At 39.4% G+C, this 18854-nt stretch overlaps 3 protein-coding genes across 8 annotated transcripts in view; 1 reads left to right on the top strand and 2 right to left on the bottom strand.

The window, feature by feature from the left end:
* Nucleotides 1–2548, bottom strand: part of LOC141913095 (CD9 antigen-like) — a 46677-nt gene extending 44129 nt beyond the window's left edge. Inside the window, exon 1 of the mRNA XM_074804548.1 lies at nt 2295–2548. Coding sequence (XP_074660649.1) covers nt 2295–2360 — 66 coding nt within the window. The 5' untranslated portion in view covers nt 2361–2548. The remainder of the gene's footprint in view (nt 1–2294) is intronic.
* A 439-nt stretch (nt 2549–2987) lies between these two features.
* LOC141912648 (trans-1,2-dihydrobenzene-1,2-diol dehydrogenase-like) lies at nt 2988–8349 on the top strand. Of its 5 annotated transcripts, none has more exons than XM_074803966.1 (8): nt 2988–3033; nt 3531–3636; nt 4167–4278; nt 4852–5015; nt 5892–6141; nt 6766–6890; nt 7465–7615; nt 7699–8349. In XM_074803966.1, the coding sequence occupies exons 2-8, from the start codon at nt 3538–3540 to the stop codon at nt 7791–7793; spliced, it is 996 nt and encodes a 331-aa protein (XP_074660067.1). In that variant the 5' UTR covers nt 2988–3033; nt 3531–3537; the 3' UTR covers nt 7794–8349. The 5 variants fall into 5 exon arrangements, with proteins under 5 accessions (XP_074660067.1, XP_074660068.1, XP_074660069.1 ...); XM_074803967.1 differs by having other exon boundaries at nt 2990–3033; nt 3534–3636; XM_074803968.1 differs by lacking the exon at nt 2988–3033 and adding an exon at nt 3087–3178.
* A 1976-nt stretch (nt 8350–10325) lies between these two features.
* On the bottom strand, nt 10326–18529 carry LOC141912781 (caprin-1-like). 2 transcript variants are annotated; one of them, XM_074804176.1, is made up of 13 exons: nt 18310–18529; nt 17463–17612; nt 16703–16864; nt 16538–16614; nt 15801–16078; nt 15306–15433; nt 14636–14810; nt 14025–14090; nt 13735–13946; nt 13128–13251; nt 12311–12499; nt 11953–12084; nt 10326–11490 (listed from the first exon to the last, which is right to left on the bottom strand). In XM_074804176.1, exons 1-13 carry the CDS (start codon nt 18421–18423, stop codon nt 11372–11374), a joined length of 1926 nt encoding a protein of 641 aa, XP_074660277.1. In that variant the 5' UTR covers nt 18424–18529; the 3' UTR covers nt 10326–11371. The 2 variants fall into 2 exon arrangements, with proteins under 2 accessions (XP_074660277.1, XP_074660276.1); XM_074804175.1 differs by having other exon boundaries at nt 13128–13254; nt 18310–18498.
* Nucleotides 18530–18854: the final 325 nt, after the last annotated feature.

Raw genomic sequence — 18854 nt, 5'->3', positions numbered from 1 at the left:
CACCGACTGCGAATTTCCATCTCGGCGGCGAAAAACCGGCGCGCGCGACCGGAATTTTAAGCGATTCCACGGCGTCGATATAGATACATTTATATTCACCGGACCGGATCGTAAACGAGAGCCAAGCAGAAAATAAGAGAGATAGCGAGCTATCATCGGTCGACTACGCAGGGGGAACCAATAACTAAGTAATCACCGAGTGCTTTTTACAGTTGATGACGATTTGTTATCTTCCTGGTTGATGTTGAAAGGACATTTATTTTCGCGCAGTTGAACTGTCTCGGCGAGCGACGTTTCTAAATTGAATTTAGCACGTTTCGCACCCATTAGACACTACTACGTTATTAGGAACTTTTAATTCAACAAATATGTTACATCGACAGGGTGAAGATTTTAAGACACATTTGGCCAATTTACATATTAGTTCTCTGATAGACTGAGGATCGCAAATCTCAAATTGAAGGGGTTTAAATGTATTTTGGTCACTCGCTTCTTCCTATTCCTGGACAAGCACGTTGTTTTCCCTAACTCGACCCGCTCCAATCAATTAACACAGTCAAATACGAAAGACATGATCGAACTAGGCCTATCTCAAAAATTCCCCTGACATTTCCCTGATATCTAGCTTTTTTTTTTTACAGAATTCCCTGATTATTCTATAAGAAACAATAGGAAATTGACTCAATAGGAAAATGTAAAGTAAAAGACGATGTAGCTACAAATGCCAAGTCATCGGTCTGATAAAACGCTTAAAAGGTCGGACTTTCGAAATCGAAGATTAGAAAACAACACTTGATGACAATTCATCAAGCGACTGATTGTAGTATCATATCAACTACTCGACCAGGAAGCTGATGTCTATCTAGCATCAGGTCATAAATCCAGGAAATGAAAACTACCAGGTATTAGAAAGCATGTTTTAGATTTTGAAACATTAGGATAGGCCTACGGTTTATCAAAATTGGCTCATATTCTGACTTATAGGATTCAAGCCTTGATCCTGCACATCCAAGATGGTGAATTACCTGGATCTCTACATTTCTGGTTTCCGACAAGTGCGATTAATCTTACTTTATTCATCATTCATCACAATTTGAAGAAATTACGAATAGGTTTTTACGACTACAGCATCTTTGGGTCTAAGGTGTTTATGCTCAAGGGGTTAATCTTTTTGGTTTCTTCACAATCAAAGATAAACAATGGCCAATGTATCCACAATGTTACATTGCTGGGTTCACAGTGTGGCTGCTGGCCGACATTCTTGTCACAAGTCAGCAACAACAACCTTCATACAATCACTACATAATGGTTTCACCAGCAGGAAAAATTAACCCCAATTAAATGGCTTGTCCTCAATACGTATATCATAATCATTTCTGATATAGGGGTATGTGTTACACTGATTTTTATGATATCTAAGTACTGGTAATCTCAAACTTTCAAACACGATAGGCTTCGTTAGCCTAACCATAGACACGTATAATCTAGTTTATGTATACATGTTGTCTAATAACCATTAAATCTAAACTGACAGATAATCTATGGCACCCAATCCATCAATTCGACAGCTATACACATCTCTGACAGTTAAAAATCAGACTTGAAATTAAGATCTCAAAAATCAATGGATGAAAAAGTAATTGTCAATATCAGCAAGGAGAGAACAATATTGTCTATTGTCTGACTGGTCACCATACTGACCACAAGTCTCACAATATTAAGACAAACTTTCAAACTCTTGGGTCGATTGCATAGTCATGACTTAGACTTAAGACCAGCGTAAGACCAACTGAGTTCTATAGCCCATCTAACAACAGCCCATCGGTAAAAGTGCAGATCCGCACCTCTCGGCGTAAATTGTTCAATCAATTACATTAAATATCATTGTTTCAGATTCAAAATGTCATCAGCAATTCAGTACATAGCGATTGCCATTGGTTAAGTTTTAAGATATCTTTTCACTTGAAAGATTTTAGCCTGGATTCTGTCATTCAGTAGATTGCATCAATCACAAGAGGTGCAGATCTGTACTTTTACCCAGCCCATCTAACAACTTAAGACCAGTCTTTAGATCCAAGACTTCTTTTGGACATAAGCCTCGACTGTGCAACTGGCCCCTGACTATCAAAGCCCAGAGGCAGGCAGTGCCAGTGGTGTCAGCACACTGAGACGAAGCTGAAGCCGAAGGCTAGAATTTTATTCCCCGGTATTCAACATCAAATACAGATGCCCATGTGGTATGTACACGAGAAATCCGATAAAACAAAATTTCATTTCAGATATATAATACTTACCCAAACAATCAAATTGAAGACTAAAACCAAATATTTCATGAACGACATACATCCCGTCAGCGCCATCCTGCCTCAAACTAAGAGCGTTTTATACCGGGTTAGACGTTATTTCAGGAGGTATTCATTTAGCTCGCTCGTTCCCAGCATCGGCGACAAAACCAGTACACATCGACGCGTTGACTGTCAACTACTGCAGCACTAGTACTGAAAGCGCGCGTTATCGATGGATGTTTACTGCCGCATGCAAGCCTGACTACAATCTGACATTTGAATCAATCCGCTCAATTGACCGATAGATGGCGAACGAGTAAAGTGGTTGCATGTTATCGAGGGAAAAGAGCAATTCGAAACTGTGATAATGTTCTACTCAATGATTGATGAATTCTATGAGCAACGATATTGATACATGTATGTCCTATTATTGTGTATACGATTGTCTCAAGTGTTGAATTGTTGAAATGTTCGGTGAATAAATTGTTTTCTACATATTGCCTTCAATACGCATGTATTTCTACTATAGGCTTATTATTATACAATTTACATTGTCCTGAGGATGAATGAGGTTATCATATATCTTCTCTTATCATATATCGTGGGATTCGTACCGCGTCGATTAATAACATTACGACCGTATGCTAGCGCCACAGTAGAGGTCGATAAGTCCGGGTCGATTTCCCATTTATGGTTATCAGTAACCGGCTTTCTAGGTCGTTGAGCTATCAGATAAAATCATTTTGACGTAAGTAATTTTTAAAATTTGTCTTGAATTTCAATAGGTTTTGGATCAATTTCTTAAATCCCTATTGAGCCCCGATTAACAATAATGTCAATAGGTACCTGTCTCACATCTGTCTTTAAGTTGACATTCACCGGTAACAGCTGTTGTACGTGGTTTGCGTTGTTTATACGTTGTTTATTGATTTGATTGATTGTCAATTCTCTGCTGTCTCACTCTCATGTCAGTCAAGTGAAGTCAGCTTGACTTGTTGGTCCTCATCATGTCAAATATTTACTGTTACTCTATTTGTTTATACCATTGATTTTGATAGAATGGCTGTTATTTGATCATCTCTAGATATAAATTCTAGTATTGTGTGAGTGACTCAATTATATAGTTATAGTGTCCATACGAACCAGTAACCAGTTCCACAGTTCCGAGTCAACTCTAGGGTTCAATAATCTGATAACCAATTTCAACTCTGTGATCAAACTTGTGGAATATTATTTTTTTTTAAGCAGGAAAATGGCACCGTTGAGATGGGGTTTGGCCGGAGCTGGTGCAATTGCTCATGATTTTGTATCTGCCATCGAGCTACACGCACCCGATGAAAAGAAATTAATGGTAAGTCTTAGATACAATGAAAATATAATTGGAAGTGGATATTTTGCCAATGTGGCATTATTTTTTCGTAAATGCTATATTTTGCCAACGTGTGACGTAATTTCCAAGGGAATTCCATCAACAGGTGATTTTGGTCGTAGGGTTTGAATCCCGATATTATCCAATTACCAGTTTTTTTTGCAAAATATCCGTTCATGGACCTAAACCACTGACTGGTTATTGACTAAACTGGGACAATCATTATGTTGGCTTATTATTTCAAGCACTGTTCGCTTACAGTTCTATATTGCTTCTTGTCCAAATGATGACTTATACTTAGGAAATTAGAGATAATCTACCGGTAAGTAATGTGATGACTTTCAACCCGGTGATGAATGCACAAAGTGCAACACTGTATAGGCTTAACTGCTATTGTTACTTGTTATAAGTGCCTGTGGTGTTAATAATGCGAAACAGAGATGAAAAAAATGTATATAGCAAAAGATCTCGGGATATTTCTTAATTATTTTTCGTAATGAATTTCTGTTCAGGTTCAGGCGGTTGCGGCGAGGGATTTACAGCGAGCTAAGACCTTCGCTGAAAATCACGGCATTGCGCAGGCTTATGGCTGTTATCAGGAGATAGCCGACGACCCAAATATCGGTAAGTGACTCGTCGGGGAAACTCATAAAAATGTGCATTGATTTTTTTTTCGTGGAAGGGAAAATCAGAAAATTCTGATTCTTGATAATCATGCAAAAGTCGTGAACCTCTTGATAAGAAACATCCCCCACAGAAAATCTTACAATTCCATGGTGTACTGGCACACGCTAGTGGCGAAACAATGCACTCAGTTATTGATATTGAATATTAGTTGATTTTTAATAAACTTTGAACTGGCTCCAAAATGGAAATTTTTTCAAACAAGTCATCAAATATATAAGCAGATTGGCGTCCAAAATTAGTGGATATAGTTTTACTGAAAAAAAGATTTGCGAATGAGAAAAGTTGATACGAATATTATTGAAATGTAGAAGAAATTGAAGCCTGGCAACCGAGTAACCACTAGCGAAGCTGGTGGATCCTCACCTGCCATACAAGGAATCCTTGATTGCCACAGTAGCGGTAACAGTACCCAATTCAATCAGGAAATTTTTGGATAATCAGAGAATTTTGGATTCCTTGATCTGTTAGAGCCCTGTTATCATATCAAACCTTTTTTCATATTTTCCATAGATATCATTTATGTCAATAACATCACTAATCATCACTACGAGGTCTGCATGCAGATGTTGAAAGCCGGAAAACACGTTCTTTGTGAGAAACCGCTGACGATGGACATCGAACAAACTAAAGAAATCCTAGCTTACGCCAAACAGCAGAAAAAGTTTCTAATGGAGGTAAGCTGCATGCCGGCTCATTAGTCGAATAGGTGCAACGTGGGTATCAATTTAAACACATCCATTCGCCAAGCCACAGATATTCACCATTTCAGCGTGAATTCTTGGCGAAGTACCTAAGTAATGTCTCAGGCGAAAAGTTCAGAAGAATCAGCAGTTTAAGCGGTGGAGGTAGTCTAGGCAGCTGATTCGTCGTGCCTAGTTACATTGTAAAATTTGCAAGCCTTAAAATGCTTGGATGATGTTATAATGCTTAATTACCTCATTGAGAATGAACCAAGAGTGAACTCTTTGACTTACAACTCTGGTGAAACTAGGTCCATTTCATATAGTTAATCAACTTAAAACTAAAAAAATTGACACCTTGTTTCTCAAAATTATGATCAAACTAGCCGTATCAGATCCGGCAGTTATAGAAATGAATTTTATTGCAGTTAACATAAATGACCTAGCCGATAAGGAGAAACAAGGCATCATTTTATTTTAGCCTTATGTTACTATTGAAAATTAATGGCAGCGTACTATGGAATTAGGCCAGGGGAATTTTGTATTAATCTTAGATAATCATTGATGACGCGAGAAATCCCAAAATAATGAAGCCAAGATTGAAAAATTCTATATCAGTATGATTATATTTGAGATTTGAGGAGCGACGTTTCGGCTAAAAACTGTTAGCCATCATTGTCAGTACGCCTGATGATGGCTAACAGTTGTTAGCCGAAACGTCGCTCCTCAAATATAATCATTCCAATATAGAATTTTGCAATATTGGCTTCGTTATTGTGGGATTTCTCTCGTCATCATCATAGGCGGATATTGTGTATCTTCTCGTCTAATAATCATTTATGTTTTTTATCAGTGTTTTTTCTTTTTCAGGCTGTTTGGAGTAGATTCACGCCGGGTTACGAACAACTCAGAGCGGAGTTGTCTCGCAACGCGATCGGCGACGTACGATTGGTTGACGCTAAATTCAGCGTGAATATCGAACACGTTCCTCGAACGTACGAGCCGAACCTCGGCGCTAGCGTCATATTCGATTTAGGAATTTACACCATTCAGTTGGCCACGATGGTCCTCGGCAACAAGTGTAAAAAAATTCACTGCGCCGGTACCTTATTCCCAACAGGTAAACATAGATAATGTGGCAACTGGAAAATCTAGGAAAAACCCGGGAAACTCAGTGATATGTTATTGATACTGCATTTCTTTATCAATATGTGATTCATTAACCCTTGCAGTGCGGTGTATGAATTGGTGATGGATTTTGCTAGTACACCACACTGCCGTGTATTGATGTAATTAGTAATTAGTTTTTATCGCTATTGAAAGATGGCAGCACCTGTCAAACATAGTGAAATAGTAACTAACGATATACCGCGCTGCGGTGTATACGCACTTTAGTGCTATTCCCGTTAGTCAACACACTAGGGTGGAATTTTTCAAAATTTTCAAATTATCTCCAGCACTATAGGGTATTGATTAGTCAGCACTGAAAGGGTTAAAAAAATGAATCGATTTCAACATTCGAAACTAAGAAATATCTACATTCACCTGCTGATTTTACTCGATAATTTTATTGTAACATGGAAAAATCAAGGTCGGGAATTTGTAAATGGGGGAAAGTGGCCACCCTCCTAGATCCATTGTCTTTTAAATCTTCATTGAGGTGCGATTTGAAACTAATGACATCGTTTCACAACAACTGCCTCCAGAGGTGTATATCAAAAATGCAATAATTTCTATCCATCAGGAATTGAAAACATGTCCAACATAACGTTGATATACGATGACAAAACAATAGCCAGGTTATTCTGTTGCGCCAGTCAGAACACTGAAAATTCTGCCCAAATATACGGAACAAAAGGAAAATTAGAGGTCAGTTTTTGTTCTTGTTCGAGTAAATCACATATTTAGTAAAGGGTTAACTGTATTGGTATAAGGCGCTTTTATGAAATTGAATCTGATTCGATTTAGCTAAATCCGATTCGATGTCGGAAAACAAAAGGTTTAGTAAATCGAATCGTTTTTCGTAAATTAGTCGAATCAATTTATCAATTTAAAGGTCGCGATTCGAAAGAAAATGGGCGTCAATGGTGACCGAATTATTGATAGATGATGGTCTGCAATAGATGTCTTTAGCCCGCGGTTGAAGAGGACGCCATGTTGGATTTCACTGACTAAATCGCCACTAACTTGCTCGCCGAGCAAGTTAGTCGATTTAATAAATCAATTTACTAAACCGCATCCATAAACGAGTTGATTTACCAAATCGGATTCACTAAACCGCGTGTCGTAAACGTGAAACTTAAATCAATTTACAAAGATTCAGTTTCGTAAAAGCGCCTATAACAGACTCTGCTCAAGTTGAATTTTTTTTGTATCACGGAAATTTATGAGAGTAATATCAGAGTTCAATGGTATACAACTTACATCTCGATTTTTTTCAAAGTTCCAATCTACAATGTGGAGCCCGACGGAGCTAGTTACACCGAGTGGATTCCATCAGTTCCACATCCCCGAGTCAGAACATCAGTTTAATTTCGTGAATAGTGCTAACCTTTACTACGAGTTCAAGGCAGTGAACGAAGCCATTCAAAAAGGTACTGTACCGTATTTCACTGTCATCTCATGAAATTGATAATTTTACCACACCTCTGTACATTGATATATCGTTTATTTATAGGCTTATTGGAGCATCCTCTAATGACACATGAAGACACATTATCACTCGTGGAAATAGCTACTGAATGTATTAAACAGATCAAATCAGCTGCATAATGTACACTATGGGATCATTCATTCATTATCTACGCATGAAACTTGAATTTTGCAACCCCTTTGTACGCAATAACGGATGCGTACGTAATGAATGAATGCCCCATATCTTATAGTATATCGCAACATACCACGGTGTACAGTAGAATACGCGTAAGTCAGATCGCTTGGAACCGTTATTTTTGGTCCGACTTACATCGCATAAGGCACGTATATTCAGATAATACGGACTTTGAAATTTTTTTATCAGACATGTACTACCATTTCTCAATTGGACCGAGATTTCATCCGAGCCCGACTCGTGAAACCAGACTTAATCATACATTTTGTGCTATCTTGTTCCAAAATGGAACAGGACTTCAGAAATTCCCCGACATGCGTATATCCAAGCTGAGCATATCCAACTTATCCGTATTCTACTGTATATGTTTAGACTTTAGTCTTAAAAGTAACACTCCAAAGTCCGCCATAAAAGAAAGGTGCCTATTTTATCGAATATTTTACCCAATAAACATGTGTAATTGGTGATCAGGTTTATAACCGAATAAACATTATTTATTAGAGAATTACTCATTTTTCAGTTTTTTTGTGATTTGTAGTAGCAGGGAGCTAAAATCTTACAGGGGCTCGTCACAAAACTGGGGTACAAAACCAAAGCTCCATGAGAGCATTCCAGCTAACATCTCGCAAGGGTTTGGTCACAACACTAAGAGATAGCGTCCAAAATCAAAGCTCCACTTAAGTCTCTGTAAGTACTGGGGTGTATATGCTCTGTAGCTATAGAATATCTTAGGATAATATACAATATTTTGTATTCCTGCGACAGCTCCTATGCCCGAATAATCCTAACCGTGTGATTTCTAGGCAGATTGGCTTTCCTAGGAAAATACTGAGAAACAAAGGCGGATCTAGGATTTGTGGAAGGGGTATACCTGGAAATCGAAAAGGGCTGATTTGGCTTACCCGAGCCCGTTTGGCTTTATTTTCTTAAGATTTTCTTTGCAAAACAAAATTTTCCAGACTTTGTGGAGGGCACATTCGAATTTTGCAGACCAGTGGACCAGTCCCAGATCCGCCCTTGCCAAATATGAATTGGATAGATAAAGAGGAGCTGAATACAGCGATCAATGAAAGGAGACGGCAACGAATGTAGATAATTTTAAATACGACTGTTGCTTTAATTTCTGTCGTCATCAGAGAATACAAACATAAGAAACACACGCGCGCACACACATGCGCACACTAGAGCCCTGCGTGTGCGCGCGCGCGAGCGAGCGAGCGAGAAAATCGAAACCACCATCGATGTAAATTTTCATTATTCGTATCGATATATCGTACTACGATTTACAAAACGATTTATTCTAATGCGAGAACAGAAATAGAAGCAATGATGATGATGATAATACTCCGGATACCCCTCACCCACCCACTCACTCCCGCGACACCGGTCAATCACTGCTCAACATCGTTTATACCGTACAAACTAGCTGTATAATGTCACAGTTTACCCTCAAGTTATGAACACATTTTCGGTCGCTTTTTTGTTTTAAATGAAGTTATCAGCACGAATTCAAGGCCCAATTGCACAGTCAACACTTCAAGACCTCAGCTGCTGGGACCAGATGCTCAAAAGCTGGTAAGAGTATCGATGAATAAACTAGTCTATACGTCGATGGTTAGAGTTAACTGGTGGATAGCTGACAAAGTGACGATTAAAACGGAACTTGCCACTTAGGTATTTCTCAACCCCAGCAGGATAAAAGCTCATTTTTGTTCCAAAGCAAAGGTTTTTGAGGCCAATTCCTGGCTAGTTGGTTAATGATATTAATCTGTGGATAAATACCAAGGTAATGATAGACTTATCATTGTTACTATCCGCTGGTTAACTCTAACTGGCCCTGGTCAATTTAAATCACGACTGTGCAACTTGACCTAAGTTTTTTTTTTTTACAAATTAGCACATTTACTTATTACTATCAATATCCTAAACAGCGAAAAGAATTTTAACGAGATTAAACAATAAATGACAGTTTCTGAAACATTTTACGAGTATCAGACATTGACAGAGAAATGTTTAAATTCTTCCGATATTTGTTAAGAAAAGCGACGCGTTTTTGTTCACACATAATCAATAATTATCACAGCAAATAAGGGTTCAAATGCTAATCTTTCGTTGAAGATTTTCACGAGTATAACGACAAAGAAGGCAAAGTCAGAATATTCGTTTCAAAAACGGGCCACCGTTACTAAGCAGCACCACAGGTGGGCTATACGTATGCAAGTTATTGCCAGGGCGAGCAACCGAACACCGGAAAATGCTAAACACTCACGATAGGTAAAACACAATATCCGTGTTGACGCGATGAGGAGAGAATCCCACAATGATAATAAAAAGTCCGAAAATGAAACTTCGAGATAGTAGTTTATTCAACGTTTCGACTATATCCTAATAGTCATCTTCAGGAATAAATATTCCTTTATTCCTGAAGATGACTATTAGGATATAGTCGAAACGTTGAATAAACTACTATCTCGAAGTTTCATTTTTCGGACTTTTTATTATCATTGTGGGATTCTCTCCTCATGCTAAACACTAACAATGTTGAAATTAAACAGCGATCAAGAAAGATTCCTCGACTTCTGAACACATTAAACGAATCAAAACACATATTTTTTCTCAGGTAATAAGAATCACAAATAGGGACGATCAGGAACAGTTGCAGTAACTCCGATATATCCAAGACTTACTTGTGGATGAATATTTGAATGAGCGATTTACAAGTCTTCTTTTCATTGATTATACATTAATATTTACAAATGAAGTAGCGGAAACTGTGACATTTATCAGCATTGAGCAAACATGCAGGCGGGAGGGAGGGTTGGAGGGGGGGTGTCAGGATCGCGAAATTACAACGTATTCTGTTTAAATATTATACCGTACTACTACACGAGACACTGATCAGTCGTCTATCAATGAACGATGTTTTATCCCAACCAGAGAAAGAAAAGTTGGAGATTTTTCTTTGGCTGGTTGTTGTTGTTGCGATTAAAGTTCAAATGTTGTTGCTTTTGAAAGGCCTTTATGTACACGTCTCCCCGCCGTTTGTAAAACTGCGACCGACCGACTGACCGAACATGTTCAAACAAAATAAACAGCTGCCGACAGCATACTGACGCAGTGCTGGGCCGTTCGTCTCTCTCTAACCCTTATTTACAATGAGATAATTCGTACATAAATACACTGAAATACGGAACAGCTTGTGTTCGAAACGATTGCATTCAATTTGAAGAACGTTAAGATTATCGAAGAAACTGAAAATGCGAAACTAAATACGTTAGGAACTTCAGCGCAGAATTACGCTCGAGTTCCCTGTTATTATCTAATCTATCTACTACAAATGTGAAATGAAATAAGGTTTGCGTTTTTTTCGCGGGGCTATCTCAGCTCTAGTTAAGTATAACAAACGATCGGAAAATAAAATAAAACCCGGACCCAACACTCTCAGAAAGCTGGACGTACAGCTGTTTAAATCGGAACACGTTTTCACAGCGATCGCAGAGTTACCGATCGGTCGTCGTAGTTACTGTTGGTTGCTGTTATAACTTCCCATCGGTTTGCTTCCGTATCCGGCTCCACGGCTGCCACCAGAGGACGCACCACCTCCGCGACCTCTCGACGATCCTCCGTCGCGATTGTACCCTGACGAAATAAAATCATTTTTAAAACTCATTGGATTTAAACCAGGTCCTTACAGATCAGCCATTCCTGGATATGAGTTTTCGAGGAAGGGTCTGTATCACTCTGTGTCATATCCATATTACTGTAGACTACTCCTAAATCTGTACTGTTTATCTCGGTAAACAGCAAATTTTTATCCATTACGCAAACCAATTTTATTGTTTTTAATTCTGTAACTGCCTAACAGAGTAAAAACAAATCCAAACTCTACTGAGATTTAAGTTGTAGTTGTTAACTGTACAACTACCAACATTTCTTATCGCCTATTTCTCAAAATTGGAGGAGTTTATAAGCAGTTTTGGGCATTTTACTCAAATGAAAGGAGTTTCAAGCTCGTTTTCTGTTAAGGAGTTTTAAAGGAATCAAGAAGTTAAATCGCCTAAACGCTTAAACAGATGATGGTCTTCTCAGATGAACACTTACCACCACGTCCTCGATTGTTAGGTTTATTCTGATAACCGCCGTACGACGACCCGTAACCTTGGTAACCGCTGCTGCCGCCGTCCGATCGGTTGTAATCGTTGCGACTGTTGTAACCTTGACCTTGATATGAACCTATATCGACAGAGACGACTGAATGAAACATTCAAACTGCGACAAATAACCGCGAGATCTACGCAATGAGGTAATGAATAAAATAACTCAGAATTTTCTGAAATTTTTTTCTTTCACTGAAATGTGAATCAACTGGATTTTCAGGCTTCCAAGTCCAAATATTATCCAGACAATCCGAAATTCTTTCCTTCGACCAAAAATTCTAAACACAATCAACTTCATTCACCTCTTCCTGATCCACCTCGATTATTTCCACTATTGTATCCACCGCGGTTTCCACCGTATTGTCCACCACGACTGCCACGCGGCTGGTAGCCGTTCGACGAGTTGCCGCGGTTACCGCCTCGACCTCCGCGTCCTCTATTGTTGTAGCTGTTTCCGCCCGAGTTTCGAGAATATGAATTATAGCCCGACGCTGAAAGTTACGTTAACTCAAATTGTTTGAATTCAGAAATGCTTATAAAACACGGATGTAAACCTCTGAAATGTGCTATCAGTAATAAATTGAATTTTTTTTCAGCAACATTTTTTCAGTTACAATCGTCAAATCAATCAGTAATCAGGTAAGGCCCTCAGTAACATTTTTCAATTAGAAGAACTGCGATGATTTGAAGATAAATACAATAATACAAATTCAAATCGATCGAAGTCAGAAATGCTTCAAACAACATCTTTCATCTTAATCGCCAGGGCCCAGTTCCATAGTCATGGCTTAGACTTTTGACCAATTTAAGACCATCTTAGTTCTATAACCAATGTAACGACTTAAGACCAGTCTTAAAATTTAAGACCATTTTTGGACTTAAGTCTCAACTGAGGAACTGGCCCCCTGACCCTGATTTGAAGTTATCAATACGCGACTAAGACAGCAGTGGAAGAAAGGGCAATCTCAGAGGTACATTTTACGAGAGATTTAGCGTCGAATTTTGTAGATTGCCGATATCACTGCGTTCACGTCACAAAAACTGCAAATGGGTAGACAGAGGTCCAGATGTCGCGACGGGAGAATAGAGCTGGATTACGCGTCGTTATCGGACACTTACAAGAACTGTTATAATCTGACGATTGTTCGTTCATCTTTTCATCCATTTCATTGAATTCACCGCTGCCTCCGTCGTACATCGATCGGAACACGGCGGCGTTCGCGTTCATCTGGAACTTCTTCTCCTGCTGAAATATCGTAAAAACAACAGTGATAAAAGAGACTTAATAACAACTAGTTGAACATTCAGTTAATGAGGTTTAGTTCAGTTACTAAGTCTGGAGGCTTAGATTTTAGACCAGTCTAACAAACTGATCTCGTTTTTAGATCCAATTCAACAAACAAACGAAACCATTTTCGGACCTAAGTCTGGGTCCAGTTTCATGAATAAGTTTCAACCCTTGAAATGGATCTAATTTCTTCATTCATTTCGTCTTAAATCGATTAAGGATTTAATCTTTTAAATGGATTTAGGAATGTGACTTGTCAAACTTGCTCAAGTCGTCATAGCTGCAATGATCATCGCGGTGAATGACGACTTACATGTTTGGTTGAACTAGAAACACAAATTGGGACTACAAAATAGTGACCGAGTTTGACCATAATCGAGAAACTATACGTGTAAAACAGGACCCGGTGTTGATAAATATCAGTAGTTGATGAAATACCTCAGATGTTTGTGATTGATTTGGCAATGGAATAGGCTGTGGAACGTCAGGTGTTTCCGATTCCTGCGACACGGCTGTAGATTGAGACATCATGTTTTGACCGTAAGATTGTGACGTGTAGTCGGTCGCGCTCGCCTTTTGTGATGGTTTCTGCTCTTCGAGCATTTGATACGTTTGCTGTTGCTGACTAAGACTCGTGTTTTGAGTTAAATCTGGAAAATGAAATCACAAATTAGTACCGTCCAGTACCATTTAGTACCATCTAGTATCGATGATAAGTTTATGAATACCTTGTTGCTGAGTGTGATGAGGGTTTAATGGATGGGCTGCGAGTACTGCTGGGTCCATGTGCGGAGCTACAAACATCAAATCAGTTACAAATATATAATCTATCACCATATATAAATCAGGGTGGCCACTTATATTTGACTCGCTTTTCCCCCCCGACTATTCCCTGACATGCACGTTGCGTTCCCTGACTTGATCAGTTAAGAATCCAATTAATTAACACATTCGGTAAGACTTACACGAAAACAGGCCGAGTATACGCGCGTTTTAGAAATCTCCTAACTAATTTCCCTGATTTTTAGCCATTTCACTCCTGACTGTTTCAGGAAAAGAAAATTCCTAGCTAACTGGCCACTCTGTATATCGAATATAGAGTATGAACATTATTCATCAACCCTTTCAGGGCGTGTACACCAAATACTAGTAACTATTGATATGCAGGACCACCGTTTAGACACTAATATTGTGATATGCCCAGTGGCCATGGTGAATGGCAATGTAATTCAATTAAATTCAAATCATCTCATGCTCTTTTCAGTTAGATTTATGGAGGTTCTATTTAATATGATTTATCATTTTTTTTTCAAAATGCGATGCGATGGTATGTACTTACATTCAGGATCGATGACTGAATCTTGTAAGAAGTTGAAACTGCCCTGTACAGAGGAGACGATTTCGTTAGCCGGTCGTTGCTGTGGCGTCAGTTTGGAAGGAGGAAACGCAGGCGTCGCGGCGAAGAATGAATCATCAACGATTGTAGCTTCAGTCGCATCAGTCACACGTTCCTGCTGTTAGATATATACACGCGAAGAGTCAGTGGGGTATATAGACGAAATACGATGACCCGTTGAGGCATGGGTGATCAGGTTTCAGATCCACAGTTATGAGTTAACATGTCCTATCTCATAATAATTTAGCCAAGGACGAAAACTCTGAATTTGAGGGCTTTCATATCCACAATATTGAATTTTGGAATTTGATGGTTTAAAAGGTGGTTGTAGGAAACCTGACATTGAGAATGAACTAATATCAACGCAACTCATGATTATAGGAACTAGGTATTGGTGAATAGTAAATTAAAAGGTGTGGTTCTGAGATAACTTCATGAGATAGTTTGAGTGTTAACCTCCAGGGAGTCCTAATCTGTGTAATAAGTAACTCTGGGAATGTGGGTTCAAGAACTGCACAGTACTGCAGGCATGACAGTTATCATCGTCCCGGTTCTAAACCGGAAATACAAAATTCTTAGGGCGCAGAATGAAACCATGAAACCCGATACTAACCTGTGACGATAACATTGGATCTGGAATGATAGCCGATACTTCGGGGAGCTCTGTCGGGACTAATCCAATATCAGCTGTAGTCGACATGACACCAAAATTGTGTTCAACGGGAGCCATTTCTTCCGGTTCTGAAACGTAATAATTTCAAATTGAACATGTTTGTCGAGCAACTAAGGCGTAGTTTAAATCTGTCTCTTCAAATACAAATACATCGAGTCAGATAGCATGACGACAGTTGATGAACCTCCCATTTTTTTTTCCGGGTTACAACTCAAGATACTGGCCATTTCTTTCAGATTCACAGATTAAGCTATATTCTGGATTAGGTAGAACGTATTCTGGTCGAAATAAATGCACCAAAGGAGAATTGCGGAATAGGTAGAGACTTATCAAAATCAGCCTAATTACACAGGCTCCCTAGAGATCATCATAGGGACCCGGTTATAGTCAAAATTTGATTTCATTCCAGTTTACGAGTGAAGGGACGCTGCTCACCTGCAACACCCAGAACACCGTTTTGATCGTGGGGTTTATCGTCGGTATCGGGGGTAGTTTCCGTAACGCTCGTCGGTTCTTCGACCGGTTCCGTCGCGGTCGTCATCTCCGGTTCGGCGGCCGCGACGTCATCGGGCGCGTTGAAATACCCGCTCTCGGAAATCGTCGTCAGTAACGCGCGCAACGCGCTGTACGTCGTGCCGAGAATTTCTTTCTCTTTACCGTCGACAAGATTCATCAAATGTTCGGAGCACGACGCGAACTGTTCGTTGATGTCCCTACAATCACAATTCAAACCGATTAAAATTACTTTACTTATAAAACTATGCGTTATAGTTACACAGTCATTGCTTTCACACCAGTCTCGGACTATAGGGTTCTATAGCCAACCTAGCAACAATCCTTTAAGAATTAAGACCACTTACAGACTTTTAAGTCAAGTCACGACTGTACAACAGTTGCCAACTGGACTCAGGGTAAAAAGGACCAGGAGTCAAAATAAATGAGTTTGAAAATGAACTGAGTTCGACCCCAAGTAAATTTCAAATCCAAGCTGTGGATCTGGAAATTCTTTTTGCCACTTACTACTACGAAATCAGTTTTAAAATACGACTTTTCTCATGATTCCACAATCATGATTTATGATTGAGACAAGAGCAGCTTGTTTAGCGGAAGAGAAAGAACGATATAATGAATGGAGTAAAACGATTAAACCTATTTCAATGTATGATACATACTTATCATTGTCTTCTCGCGATGGACTAACAAGTTTATACAACTCGTCCAAACTATCCAACTGTTCCTCGGTCAATTTCTGAAATAGAAAACGTACAATTCCAATCCCATTCGTTTTCAAGGTAGATATATTTCATATTTTAATAAACGGCGTATCGGCGACATACCACGGCGTTGTTGGAGCCGTTAGTGAAATCTTCGCGAGCCGTCTCGGAACCCATCGCGTCCAGCATATTCTGTATGAATAGAACCTCCTGCAGACGTCGTTGCTCTTCGGCTCTTTGTTCTTGTCTCTCTCGTTTTTTGGCACGTTTCTGTTCCTTTTCCAACTGAAAACAAATTCAAAAAAACTTATCAACGTTGAAAATGATTCTAGTATGCGTGAACCAATTCCCAAAGTTTTCCAGGTTTTTCTTAATACAAAATTTGTCAACTTCACCAGGACCCAGTTCCACAGTTCTGTGTTACATCTGACTCTTGAGTTAACTAATTCTAAGTCAGCGTTAACCCTAACTCACAACTGTGGAACTGGGTCCAGAGTTTTTCTAGATATTACTGGTTCCCTGAATTTTCCAGGTTTTCCAGGCCGATCTCACCCACGGCCCGAATCGTAAAATATGTTTCGTCTGGACTCCTCATAGGCCTAACTGAATGAATTTCATATTTGACGAAACCAAATTAACTCAGGTTCCTCGACACTAGGCATCGACAGTTCGAATCTCGGGAAGGACAGATATTTCTTCCTGTTACATTTGGAGACGGACAAGCCCCCAAATGTAACAGGAAGAAATATCTGTCCTTCCCGATATTCGAACTCTCGATGCCTGGCGTCCAAGGCAGACGCTCTACCGCTGAGCCAAAGGGAATATTCCCGCTAGCTGAGCTAGTAGGAACGCTGTTATACACTCCGTCTAACTCTGAACTTACGTCCGTCAGAAATTGAACATATTGCTTGTGTAGGTCGCGCAGAAAGTCCAAATTAAGGGCGACTCCGTCGTATTTGCTGATTGCATCCTCTTGATCAGCGTTCAAGGTCGCACCTTGGTTCACCTTTTCTTTTATCGAATCAAGTTTTGTCTGCAATTGAAAGAACGGAATTCCAGAAATGAAACAAACAAATATCTGACTATAGTAAACCTCGCCTTACTCAGCCAAATTGGACCTTTGACTACTCAGACAAAAACCAAATCATACTTCTGAATTTCTAACCTTAACTCAGACCAATTTTGCCGGTTTGAGTTTGTTAGAATGAGGCGAGAATTACTGTAATTACTTAGGCTTTTTTAAATTGTGCTCTTCCAAAACAGGAATCATCTCTACTTTATCTTTTGATCGCCGCGATCAGGAAGTTTCTTCAAACTCATCCGTATCTCAAGTGTCAGTGACGGCAGAAAGACTACCGAGAAGACTATTCTATCTTCCGGAAGAGCACAATAATAAAGGGCCATAGTCATCCATTGTGGTTGAAGAGTCAGGCAAATATTCTTATCACATGGCACCCGCCCTCCTCCCTCGCCTCGAAACACAATAATACTGCCATCATAACTACATTTATTTGTTGTGTTAAAATATCTGATAATCTACAGATAACTTAATACATGGATCAAAATTCACCACGAGCAAGGTCGACGACTGAGTAACGAAAGCACTTTACATAGTAGGTCTACCCCAAGATAGATTAAAGATAATTTGAATTGAGATTGATCAAAGAAAAGGGGTGAAATTTTCGACGTTAAAAAGCCGATAATACGACGTGAAACGCCATTAAACATACCTTCTTCTTCTCTAAGTTTCTGATCTTTTTGTCGATGGTGACGAGAAACTGTTTGTTCGGGTCGGTAACGTCTCCCGACGCCGGTTTATCGGCTTTTGCAGAGGCGGAGGGCATCCTTCAACAGCAACAACGTTCAGTTGGTATATAGTAGCTTCTGCGGAATGTGTACGCTCATGACGTTCAAGACTCGGCGCCTGACATCACCACACCATAAGTCGCACTAAAGCCGCCTTACTAAAATGCTCAACAGCACTGAACCGATGAGCTGAGTTCAACTCGAATTTTCTGACTTTTATGAAATAATTTCATAAGAAGAGTTAATTTTTCTCCTAATGATAGCTTTTTAAAGTACGTTATTCTATGTAAATTATACGTTTGAATGCTATTAATTGATCTTTAATACACGACATTTCGTATTTTCATATTTTTGGGTTTGTACTTTTATCACGACGGTATGGGACCAGTCCGCGCGGTCGGGTAAAGTGTCAGGACTCGATACAGCAAGCTCTGCGCAATCTATACATGATATACGCCGTTCGTGGGAT

The sequence above is a fragment of the Tubulanus polymorphus genome, chromosome 11 (genome assembly GCF_964204645.1).
Source record: "Tubulanus polymorphus chromosome 11, tnTubPoly1.2, whole genome shotgun sequence".
Taxonomy (NCBI): Eukaryota; Metazoa; Nemertea; class Palaeonemertea; order Tubulaniformes; family Tubulanidae; genus Tubulanus; species Tubulanus polymorphus.
The sequence above is the reverse complement of the archived record's forward strand: the minus strand, read 5'-3'. Positions and strand labels throughout refer to the sequence as shown.